General features: G+C 38.3%; 1 protein-coding gene across 2 annotated transcripts; it reads left to right on the forward strand.

The window, feature by feature from the left end:
• Positions 1 to 373: 373 nt before the first annotated feature.
• LOC113667426 (uncharacterized) lies at positions 374 to 10,828 on the forward strand. Of its 2 annotated transcripts, none has more exons than XM_089190691.1 (6): positions 374 to 393; positions 3,870 to 4,027; positions 7,666 to 7,797; positions 8,325 to 8,423; positions 9,729 to 9,920; positions 10,243 to 10,828. In XM_089190691.1, the coding sequence occupies exons 1-5, from the start codon at positions 389 to 391 to the stop codon at positions 9,902 to 9,904; spliced, it is 570 nt and encodes a 189-aa protein (XP_089046817.1). In that variant the 5' UTR covers positions 374 to 388; the 3' UTR covers positions 9,905 to 9,920; positions 10,243 to 10,828. The 2 variants fall into 2 exon arrangements, with proteins under 2 accessions (XP_089046817.1, XP_089046818.1); XM_089190692.1 differs by lacking the exon at positions 374 to 393 and adding an exon at positions 1,040 to 1,139.
• The last annotated feature ends 1,910 nt before the right edge of the window (positions 10,829 to 12,738 follow it).

Below are 12,738 nucleotides of genomic sequence, written 5' to 3' on the forward strand. Positions count from 1 at the left end.
AATGAAATAATATCCTAAGAAGAGATTACATCTTAGTGACTATTTGAGTGAAAGGGCCAATATACTTGACTCCGAATCCAAGAACTAACATGTTGTAAGGTCGTGTTCACGCAACACACATTACTCTCAGAGTGCATTTCCTCTCAGGGGTGGGGTTACCTGCCATAGATTAGCACCCCATTGAAGGTGAGCAGCGATACTCATTTTAGTAACCTCAAACTATAGAAACCGAGAGAAGCTTATGCTCTGAAAGCCATTTGACAAGTGTACAAGATCTACGTGGAAACAAGACAGCTTCGAGTCCTTGTGAAGTCGCTTTTTTTGGGAATTAATCAGAGAGATACAAGCATCTTCTCTTCAATGATACCGACAAAAAGACCACTCTACAATGAAGTAATCATAAAAGTCTTGGGTCACTTTGACAAAGTGTGCACAACTAGGGTATCCTTTTTCACGCGCCATATCAAATCCTAATTCCTCACAGCACCCCCCCCCCTTTCCCCTCCAATTACTATGTTTTTCTTTGACAGTTTAATCATTTCATTCGCTCTAAGCGTTGCATTTTTTAAGAGAGGGGGGGGGGCATTATAACTCTGTAATACCACAACCTGGGGTATTCGTGATACGAAACATAGGATACGTGCTTTTGGATTGTTTTTTCTAAGGATTTCCCCAAAAAGTTCCGCTTAGAGTGTAAATAAACCTTCCCTACTGAGAAGTCTTGAGCCTCTGCGCGTGAGTATGGGGATTGCCACGCGACGGGGAATGGGATAATGACGAACTATATCACGAAACTATACATCACGCTTCCTTTCCAAGTCGATCTGCGGAACAGAAAAGTTAAGGACGAACATTTTCTCTGATTCAAAACAAATAATATTTAAGTAATAAGAAATAGACCTAAAGAGAATGCATTTTACACTGGTAAAAAGTGGTCATCACCTTTGCGGTCGGCTTATGAAAAGCAAGACAATCAGCAACTTCCACGTTTTGGATTATTATAACATCAGCAGAAGCTCCTGGAGAATTTTTAAAAGGTGTTACACGTGCCTGTACAGGTTTAATAACAGGGGGAATTAAGAATGGAAAATACTCAAATACATTTTTAATTTTGTGCAGAGCGGGCTATTTCAGGAAAGGTACGTCGATGCATTTCGTTGTATAATCGTGCGCGACAATCGTTTTTTCTTTCATGATAATGGCAAGAAGATCTTTATCAATTCAATGAACATAACTTGACATTAACTTCTACCTGAAATGCGTGCAGAGAAAAAATCATTTTCTTATCTTTTCTGATATCGACCACGCCCCGCTTAGAACTGATATATAAAACCATCGTCAAACATTGATCTGTGGGGAATTAGTAAGGATAGCCCACACTGTCTCGTCTGTTGAAGGCCTAAATGTAATAACTGTCCTAAATGTAATAAAGTCCTAAATGTAATAACATTTGGTCCTAAATGTAATAAAGTCCTAAATGTAATAACATTTAGTCCTAAATGTAATAAGCCTCTAATGCAATCGTTTAACTCCTTCAGTGCATTGTTGTTATGGCGGACATCCACCTTGAGATGTTAAAGTGGCAGCTGTTGCACCAAAAAACCGCTGACCAGTATACATATCACACTACGGGCTCGCTGATATCAATGGGCGTCCTTTTACTTGCTGGACATAAGAAATATCAGCAGTCGAAGTATGGTCCTTTGAGCGGTTTATTGATCGAGTTGGAAAAAATTATTTCCAGCTTAAAGTAGGCTTGTGCTTGGCTGGAAGCTCAATAGGATGGAATCGATTGGTACGTAATCATTAGGACTTTTTGGAAAAGAAATTTACTACAATTGATGATGAACTAGCATGTTATTGTTGATGTTATCGTTCGTGTTAAAGTCCTAAGTACTGATGCACCATTTTAGAGCAGTCTGAATGATTTCGCTGTCACATGTTAATCCAAAAGAAAAGTGTTATCATCAATAGTGTTACTGAAATTTTGCACATCTATGTTATTCAGTGTCAATTGATTTTAATGAAGCATTTGAGTTCGTTTTTAAGAATGACTTCCTGGATTTATTCAATTTTGAACCTGGGATATTGCATTTGTAGCCCTCTATGGCTTTACTCCACCTCAGTAATCAGTTCATGTACCATATGACTATAAATGGAAACTGTTGAGCTTTCCTTTTTCATTCATCTATTTATCTATTCATTTTCTCCCCTCACGGTGGGAGAAGAGATGAAGTCAAAAAATGAAATGTAGACTTGAGATCAACTGTAAAATATATGTTTTCCCAATATTTCGGTTCGGGAACTGATGAACCTGTCATAAGGGGCTAAAGGAAAAAAATTAATGGTTTATCAGACCATCAACTGACCATCATGCGTTGAATGTTGTAGCTCAATGCTCTTGCGTGGAAAAAAGGCAACAGGTCGAGACCTGTGATCGTGAAATGGAATAATATATGATCGGTCAGTAGATATCTTGCTCTGTAAGTCACTTTATCATATAGCTAGCAGCGCGCGCGGGCAAGATGAAGTGAATCCTGTGTTCTGACTGGCTACCTGAGCGGGCATGATGGGCCTACCCTCACCCGCTTTGGATTCCCCGTATTGACCCCACGCAAGAAAACTTACAAAGTTCGTAACTTTTGGACAATATCGGCATATACATAGAAAAAAAATAAACGACCCTCTTAGGTTTATTGTGTTGCAAACACAGTTGGCTTCTCGAAAATATCGGTTCTCGAAATAAACAAGCCATTCTTGATTCTTATCAAAGCGAGATCTTTTTCTATACAATGAATCCTTTAATGATTAAGCCAAGAGAATACAAACTCTCTTGACCAAGCTTGTTCGGTCAAGATGACTGGATGTTAGCCTCGTTCTTTTTTTACCTTTTTTACGGACCGAGACTTCGTCTCAGTCCATAAAAACGCAAAAAAAAAAAAAAGAACTCGCCCAATATCCAGCCATTTTGACCTCACACTTGGTCAATAACACTTATGAATATGTTTTATGCAGATCCATACAAATCTGGTAAGGAAAGACAGTACAAAAAATGCACTTACGAGCCCGGAATTTGTCTAACGTATAGGTCAGTGGACTTCCTTTTCCTTGTAATTTGGTTCATGAAGTGTTAACTTCAGCACTGATCACACAAGTATATCGTCAAAATCTGTTACACTTAATTGAGAGTCTGAGCCCATGATATAAAGAGAGCTATTGATCAGCGTTGTCATTGCTTTTGCGTCCGTCAATTTGATGCCAAAAGCACATCAGTGTAAGGTTTTGTAGCCAATGCTTCTCAACCTACGTCTTTAGCAAATAAAAAGACCCTGATTAATATCAGCGAGCCCGCAATATGCCATGAATACAGGTCAGAGGATTCTTTGGTGCAACAGCTGTCACTTTAACATCTCAATGTTAGCACAGTTAAACGATTGCATTGGAGGCTTATCACATTTAGGACCTAACGTTATTACATTTAGGGCTTTATTACATTTAGGATCAAATGTTATTACATTTAGGACTTTATTACATTTAGGACAGTTATTACATTTAGGACTTCAACATCGTCTTCACTAGATTTTTATTCTTCTCCTCTTCTATTCTCGCTAGGTTTCACAACTGTCACAACTCCTCGACTCGACTGATATAAAAGATTACTTCGACTGAAAGCTAAATAAATCACAGACAATTGTTCCTTATCTTTGCGGGACACCTTAGTTAAAAAGAACGCTGATTGGCTAGATACAAATCTTCCAGACATAAGAATAACAAAATTTCCAGACAAACATTTCACAATCGCTATTTGATATCTACGCTATTATTCTGTTTCCGACAGATCAAGCATTCTTTTTCTTCTTATCCAAAAGACGAGTAGATAACCACGTTCAACATCCACGAAGCATGGCAATTCTAGAGAGGGGTTTCTTTTTATTCTTCCTCGCCGTGGTTTTGATCCTCTGCCAATCTTTTGCTCAACGTTCCACAAGTAAGCTGGCAGAAACGAACAGGCTACGAAATGGAGAAGGTAAGAGCAACCATCTAAAAGATTAACACAAAGTATCTGTGTAAGCGTAGCTTTTCCACAGTCTATTCGAAGAGTCGAATGGATAACTCTGTCAGGGGTTGATCCACCGGTTAAAACTTGATTGAGCCAATTAGGAAAACAGAAAGGATTTTACCGATATTTCACTCTATTTGGCATTTTACCAAGAAGAACATTCTAGATGACTAGGCCACTTACGTGTCGAGTACTTTTTTGAGACAATGTTTATTTTTTTTGCTTCCCCTTTCCCTTCTCACACTCTGGAAGGATTGAAAAAATAACTCACTGTATGAAACAAAGTTACCTCTCATTGTACATTCCACAAGCTTTTAAACTCAAATGGGAAACAGAAGTTTGGTCGCGAGAAAGATCAATTCACACGCCATAGAAAGTTGTTGTTCCTAAAATGTTCAAGGAACAGTAGTAGTTTTGTAGTAGTAGTAGTTTTGTAGTAGTCTTTTGCTTTCAACTCTGAAAACAAGGGTACCTTTCATTAACCATCCCATAGGCTTTTGTATTTAAATGAAAAACAGAAGCAGTACATTCACGGGAATTAACAGTTCCCAAACCATGAATGGTCTTATAGCTTAAACGTTCGAGGAATACTTTTGATTTCTTTTCGGTGCACGCAAACATTTTCAAGACTTGCAGCAAAACGAAACGAAGCTTAAAACATTACGATATGTCCATTATTGGACCGGAATCATTGATACACTCTTCTTTAACCAAAATCGTTTTTCACTATATCTGTACAGCTATCTATACATTACGCTAAATATTTTTAGTCACAGAAGTGAATACAATTTGTCGAAGCCTTTTTTTTTAATATCTAAAATTTTTAATTTCATGACTGTATCAGTAGGCAGTGGTGGACAAACACTGAATAGATTTGTTTAGATGCTTTCTTAAGGAAAGACTTTATACATATCTGATATAGGTCGTCAATCTTTCTTCTTTTCCAATGCCAAAAATAAAATACAGACATTAACACGTACATGGCCGTAAAAGCCTTCGAAGGTATACTCTCTTGAGACAAAAGTTCATCATTTTTCTGTTTTTGACGGCTAAGCTTAAAACTTTTCCGTCAATCTTAAGCGCACACACATGACATTTTCCTAATCACTTGTCTCAAGTCAACATAGTATATGAACTAACTCACCACAGAGGTGTTTGTAGCTTAGTCATTGCACTATCCTATCTCGAAATCGGAAGATATGACACTCGTATTTTATGGTATTCAATATTTCCTTTCCTTTCTTTTTCCTCACACCGAAACGATTACGAGATGTTTATCATCCGAAATTAGAAAAACAAAGGGTCTTAATGAACTTTCACTCTAGATTCCGGAAGCGTTTGAACCAAACCTTTTCGGCACGTCATAAAATGATATTCTAACTCGCATGCCCTTTAAAAAAAACATCAAAGATGTCATTAAAAATAAAAAATTAAAATATATATATATATATATATATATATATATATATATATCTATATAGAATTGTGGGAAATTGTAGCAAATGCTATTGGAAAGCGCTCAATACACATGAGTGTAGAGCGAAACACAATTCAAAATGACTAAAATGAAACACGCATGATTCCCCGTAACTCTAAGTTTCGTGCTTACGCACTCGTCAGACAGATTTAAATCTGTCTGACGAGTGCGTAAGCACGAAACTCAGAGTTACAGGAAATCATGCGTGTTTCATTTTGGTCATTTTGAACTGTTTATATATATATATATATATATATATATAGGCTGAAGGGTTGGTACATGTCCGCAGATAGACCAAGAAAGAAATATCATTTTACCGTGACAACCAAATCGGTTTTCAATTTAACCACATCTGTATTGTATGGAAGCAAATCACGCAACAGATACGTACTCTACAAGTTTGTGTTAATTTTTGGTGCCCTTTATACAAAAGGTTTAATTTCAGACCTACCGTAACTGGACAGCGGGTGTCTCTAAAAAGAGATCGGTTTTCGTGCACCCTTATGTAAGGTACTTAAACTATTAGTTTCGCATTTACATTCAAAAGGAAGCAACAATCAAACAAAATAAAATCGGTTTTTCATGATAATCGATGAAAGATGGTGCAACAGATGAATACTCAGCAAAGTGTGTCAATTGTCAGAGCCCCCTTAATTTAAAGCTTTAGTTTCTGACCAGCAAGAACCGCTTTGAGCACATTTGTTTTCAAGAGTCCCGTGAGAGGACTGCTCAATCTACTTATCTAGTGTAAGCTATGAGTATTCCTCTATTTCCAGTGCAGTAAAATCATCTAGATATTTGCAGTATTAATTACTGCCAAATTTTTCCTCCACGCGTTATGATAAACACTTCTCAATTTATCACTTGCCGATCTCAACGACCTTGCTTAGTTTAAAAGAATCACAGTAACAAGTTAACTGATCACTACAAGTTAAACTTTGACTGACGAATATCAGATGTTCCTTTGGTACCAATTTTAGACACCGTACTGATACCACCAGTTTTAAAAATGAAAACAATGACGGAAAGATCTAAATATTTTACAGTCATGTAGAGATTTTCCAACCGATATGTACCCTTAAGGAATTTTAATCCTTAAGTTGAAAAAAAGTAATTAATTTGTTTGCAATATCTTTCTATCGTCACGTAAACAAGTTATGAACCCAGTAAACTATTAGTTACAAAGCGTCTTCTTCACAGGAGTCAAATTCTATGGACTTGTTTACCTAAAATGTATAAAAACCTGAAGGTAGAGATACGATCAAATTTTCACATCACTTCAGAAGACTTAGCGGTCGTTTCACTGTGAAGTCACGAAAAGGAACATTTGCCAAAATAAACTTCCAGAGTGTCATATTATTAGCTAACGCACGGAAGATATAAAGGCAGTGCGTACAACACTTTAAACAAAGTGTTAAAAGATAAAATCTAACGTTGACGTTGGATTGACGCATAAGTAATAGAGGGAACAAGTCAAACTTTGTAATATAAAGACTTTGTTCACGAGAAATTAAGGATAGCCCAGCAATGCCAGAAATTTGTTGAGAACTATACCAATGTTTTTCGCGCGCGGATCCGCCACGGATATCCTCTCTTTACCGCCACAATTTTTGCAGTCCACGTAAAGGAAGGCGTTCGCTTTTTGGTTACAGCAAGCCTACAACGCGCATTTTTACTTGACATGCTTTGTTGACGCGGCACACGGTTTGAATTGCAACGCACCGATCAGGTCCCATTGGCGTCTTACTTTTAAGGAGTCATCAAATTTAAGTGCGCATGCGTTTTAACATTTCATAGAGCCCGCAAATTTAGACACTAAGAATAACCAGGAGCCCATTACTAAGTAATGGGCTTCTGAAGAAACGCAATTTAAATAGTCTTTGATGTAGTTATTTCTATAACCCACAGTTCAAGACATGTGTATAAATAAATCCATTTATTTTACTGAAGGGGAAGTAAACGAGGTTCCAAGTTTGTTACTCGGACTCCGTGGGGTCAGGTTGAGCTTCTCTTTCAACTGATCGACGGCCGAGCTTTCATTGCCAACAGAAAACTAACATAACAAATAACCAATCGCTTCTTTAAGATGAATTTACCAGCACTTCCTTTTGTGAATTTTCTCTCGTAGAATGCAAAGACAAAGGTTCACACATTACTTGTAAGAAAATTATCAACGAACTGGGATATAGAGTGTGTTACACGACCATTAGTCAGCTGAAACTCAAGCTGGAAAGAAGCTGTTCCGCTAGTTGTCATTATTGTAAGTAGCTCTGTCCAGTGGTGCATCCACGAAATATAATCCTTGCAATAATCCATGTAGCACAGTAACCGAATAAACAATCGACCAAAAGAGCAATAAAATGAAGACAATTATTTCATAACCATGATACAAATGGCATCTACAGGAGTGACATCCGTCTTGATAAAAAAATTGACAACGCACTTCAACGAAAAACACTTGGTTTAAACTCAAAGGGTGTGTCAATCGCCAGTCGAAATCCTTTAAGCATTTTCCAGTGCCCCCACTGAATAAAAAGGAATAAGGGTGAGTCCTTGTTACGAGGTTTTCTTGGATCTAGGTTGCTACCCAGACATGAACTCAGAAATGCCCAAGTCAGCTTCTCATTACAGTTAAAAATACACCTGTATGTAAGACTGGGATAGGAAAAAAAAATGATTGATAACTGATCCACAAAGCGAGGAATGACGCTTTTTTTTAAGGAAGTGAGAAATCTTAAGAATCCAGAATAACAACAATAATAAATAAAGTTGATATTGTTTGTCAAGGTGGAGAACCTCTCGAAAACTGCAGAACAAACAGGAATGGATGTTGTTGGGATGGTAGAACAACCAGTCAAGATCCCTATGGCATAAAAGGCTGCCCTGGTAAGTAAAATAGCAAAGTAAAAAAATGCTGCTACTGAAATGAAAGGCTCCTGAAACTCAGCTCAAGGAGCACCGCATTAACCTAGACAAGAGAGTTTGGTCACAGATACCAGTGGCGGATCTAGGAGAGGGCCCCCCTACCTCCCTTATTTTGGATAAAAAAAAAAAGAATCGCAGAAAGAAGAAAAGCTGGCAGGGCTAGCGACAAAACCCTCCCCCCCCCCTCTTCGTAACTTCTCTCAGAGATCTAGGTATGGTGAATAAATGATAAGCTTTAGTGTCAGGATTTTCTACAATAATTTATGAATATCCCCTCAGTACACATACAAACCGAAGGGGGACTCTTAACGTATCAATGTCCTCACTGAAACAACTGTGGTTCTTTAGAATATATTTACTCCTCACTACGGAGAGGGAAGGGTGAAAGGGATTACCTCGTTAACCTTTTGACTTCTCAAAGTGACGAGCATCTAATTTCTCCTTACAATACCACTGCCGATCGAACATCAAGGTCATGAGAATAAAGGAAACGATCGCCTAAAGGAGAAGCTCTTGATCGTTGTGTAAATTCTTCTTGCTTGTACCATGGGAAATGAATAGAGAACAGTATGGAGAATATACATTTTGATTTTACGATCTAAGGGTTAAACGTCACACCTGCTTCAAGTCCATTGTGACGGTGGCACACGCGTATTACTGCTCTTTTTGACCATTTGTTCAAGAAATCTAAAATTCATATATCTATCTGGTAACCTTGATTCAAAAACCCCGACCGTGACAATCGATTTGATTCATTGGTTGCGTTGCTCGTGATACTCTGAGTTTCGTACACGAGGTAATGTTTAGCGTCTGCGAAGCCGCAAGAAAACCGTTTCAACTTGCCAAATTATTTAAACTCTCCTTGCGGTTAGTGTGTCTGTGGACTGAAATTGTGTTGTGCAATCTCGTGAGCAATTCTTTAATATAACCCAACAATCAAGGAAACCGGTCATAATCGATCGTCTGGGAGTTAGAGGATTTTGGTGTGTCACAGAATTTAGCTGATCCCCCATCTAAGGCTCTGTAATATTTTTCTTTTCCTCTCCTCACTGGCAGGTAATTGGCAGTCAATTTTCTATAGTCCCTCTTTATACTCTGTTGGTGAAGACTGATCCCCCTCCTTCCCCTCTGAAAACCATATGATCCCCCAAAACCCAACCCCCCCGGCGATAATGATTGGTCCCTAACGGGGAAGCCCAAATTCCCGATAAATGAATGACGCTATTTTCTGATTGTGCTTTTTTTTTCTTTGGGCGGTGTCTATAGAGTGCAAGGATCATTTTTCTTTGTGCAAACGATTCAAGAAGTTTTGCACACAGTCACAACCAGAAAATATCGAGTTCATAGAGTTACACTGTCCATTGACTTGCGGCAAGTGTAATCACAGGAATTTGCCAATAAACGGACAGAAAATCCGGATGGACGATTGGAGGAAAATTTAATTGCTGAACTAAGAAGGTAAGTAAATCGACTTTCATTGCAAATCGCGCACCTAAAAAAAAAATGCTGAAGAAGGCCAAAGTACGTGAACTTCCTCGTTTGTTAATCTGATGCCATTTTCTTAAGTATAAACACGTCTAACTGTTTAAATTGTGAGCAGTTCCTCCTTTGGGCTAAAATAAGTCATCAGCCACGCTTGGATCAGTTAGCGCGGTTAGGAAAGCTAACAGGTGAACGAGGTTGGGTCAGAATCATGATAATCTAAAGCATGAGTAAAAGGCTTCAACACTGAAGTAGGTATTACTGAGTTATAATGATCAAAAGTTCGTTTCTCTTTCAGAGATTTGGTGGATGGCAAAGTCCTCTCACAAGATGGAACGTCAATATCCTTAGGCCTGTTGTTACATTTAAATGTGAGGTTGCCTTCAAATCAATGACTATGGAGGACCAATACTTTCATTACACTCTTGCTAGCTGGATGGTGATTTTGGGCAAATTTTGAGGGAGCGTCGAAAAAAATCCAAGATTGTGTTGATTTTAATTTCCTTTGCACTGTGATTGGTCTGGAAAGTTCTCGACAACGTTTAAACCAAATACATGCTGCATTTGTTTTTTTCAGCAATTTAGACAGTTTTCTGAGAAGTTCGCTTTTTTTTACTTTGAGTTCACCTCCTCGCCGCAGTCATATTCTCCTCTGTTCGTTTAAGATGTAGTGAGAACTTTTTAGTTTTACAACGCTTAATTTTATCTAGATTTTTATCGCTCTATCCATGTTGGTATCTAGTTATCAGAGTATAATCAATCGAAATGTGCTCTGTCCGGTAGATATGGCGTTGTATGCAAAAATTAATGCCTAAAGGTTAGCAGGACAATATTTAGGAATGCTTAAATAGCTTAATGCTGTAATAAAAAATATTTGAAAGAGATATTTGCGCAATAGAATGCTTTGCTTCATTAACAGTCTATCGCCGTAAAAATGCGATAAAATTTTTAATTTACGAGCCGAACACCCCGAGTCGGACGAACACCAAGCGGCCATCGACGATCGTCCTGGAAGTGTCTGCCTAACTGTGGCGGGTTTACCTACTGGAATAAGCAGATCGCGGGATATTCAAGGGAAAGAAGCCAAGTTTCTCGGGTCGATTTTCGCAAGATGGGACAGTGCTGTTGAAATATATCACCTCAACAGCGATGAGTTTGACTCAGACTTCGCTGATGTTGCCAGGTTTATCATTTAAGCGTTCAGGATTCAATTATCTCGCATTATTCTCAACAGTGCGTGACCAAAACACTTTGTGATGGTCGGCTTTTGCCGCGAAGCGCTCAGTATCAAACTGGAAGAACACAGTGCGGAGGCCCATCGGGTGACCTAGCCCCTTAAATTAATGTAAATTTTTTCACGGTACACAAACTATCGGTGCGTTCCTTTGGGAGGATCTGGATTAGGTTTTGTGATCCAAGATCACACAGATCACGGTGCATCAAAGGAACGGAGCTACCACGACAGCAGGCGCGAAATTGTAGAGCGCGTTAGCGGAGTCGCGCACTAAATTTAAAAACGAAAACGAGATGGCCACCGCGGATAGAGCAGCTGTTGTTTCGTCAATAGAAGAACTTTTCGATGATTCAAAACTACAAGAAGCGAGAAGTTGTGAAGATGAAGAATTTTTATTGTTTCTTTTGATAAGGGAAAGGCAGAGCCATGTCCGCATTGAGCATTATTTCAAACGTATTAAGCCACTCTACATTGTTTCAGATTTTTTAAGTCATTTTCGGATGTCAAGAACTACAGTCAGTGTTTGGAATACCTGTCAGCTACTCGCCTAAGTCTGCCTCATGGACAAAGGAATGGAGGGAGACCTACCTTTGAATTACAGAACAAAGTATTGATTACGATATGGATACTTGGGAACCCTGAATGCCTGCGATCAGTGGCCGATCGATTTAACATTAAACATCGTGTTTACCGCAGAATTTGTGGAGCGATGGCCAACAATCTTTCCGGTCAATATATGAAGTAAGTACTTGTTTGAAATTGAGCATTGCTGGGCAAAATGATTAATTTCGGATAATAATAAATAAGATCTTTTGACAGGGAACCCACGTCACAAAGTGTGGTTTTCAGTGAGGCCCTGCATAAATCTAACGTAAGGATAACAGAAAATATAAATATGGTTATCAAGAATAGGATAAAAGGGTATAATCAATAGAAGAGACTACATGTTTTTAACAAGACGTCTAAAAACTGAAAAATCGGAAATGTTCCTAATGCCGTCTGGGAGAGCGTTCCAGTCATCTACTGCATGACAAACAAACCGATGCTGACCCCATGTACGCTTTGATTGTGGTTTACAAATGTTGTTATTAAAACGAGTGTTATAATCATGTATATCTTTAAAATGATTAAAATTAAAATTCCAATCAATTAGTCCATTCAAGGACTTAAAAACCAAAAATAGACGATGAGATCTTCGCCTTTTTTCCAACGTATCCCAACCAAGTAGATTAAGAGCTTCTGTTGCTGATGAATGCTTTGGCATATCTAAAATTAATTTAGCTGCTTTATTCTGGAGTAATTGGATCTTGTTCATCAGAGTGGTGTTGGATTTATCCCCCCAAGTCACATCTGCATAATCAAGGATTGGCAGCACCATGGCTTTTACAAAGAGTTCCCTTGTATTTCTTGGCAGAAGATGTTTTATTCTCTGTAAAACGCCAAGCCTCTGAGACACTTTGGTCTTAATGTAATCCACATGATCAGTCCAAGACAGATTCTCATTGATAATTACGCCCAGATACTTGAACGAATTGACTCTGTCTAACTCCTTCTCCTTGA

This window comes from Pocillopora damicornis, chromosome 12, assembly GCF_964200805.1.
Source record: "Pocillopora damicornis chromosome 12, jaPocDami1.2, whole genome shotgun sequence".
NCBI lineage: Eukaryota > Metazoa > Cnidaria > Anthozoa > Scleractinia > Pocilloporidae > Pocillopora > Pocillopora damicornis.

Bases quoted from the DNA above. Each gene is read 5' to 3' on its own strand.
- LOC113667426 (XM_089190691.1), top strand. The intron at 4,028-7,665 runs GTAAGAGCAACC...TTTCTCTCGTAG, and splicing joins CAGGCTACGAAATGGAGAAG to AATGCAAAGACAAAGGTTCA. The intron at 8,424-9,728 runs GTAAGTAAAATA...CGGTGTCTATAG, and splicing joins TGGCATAAAAGGCTGCCCTG to AGTGCAAGGATCATTTTTCT.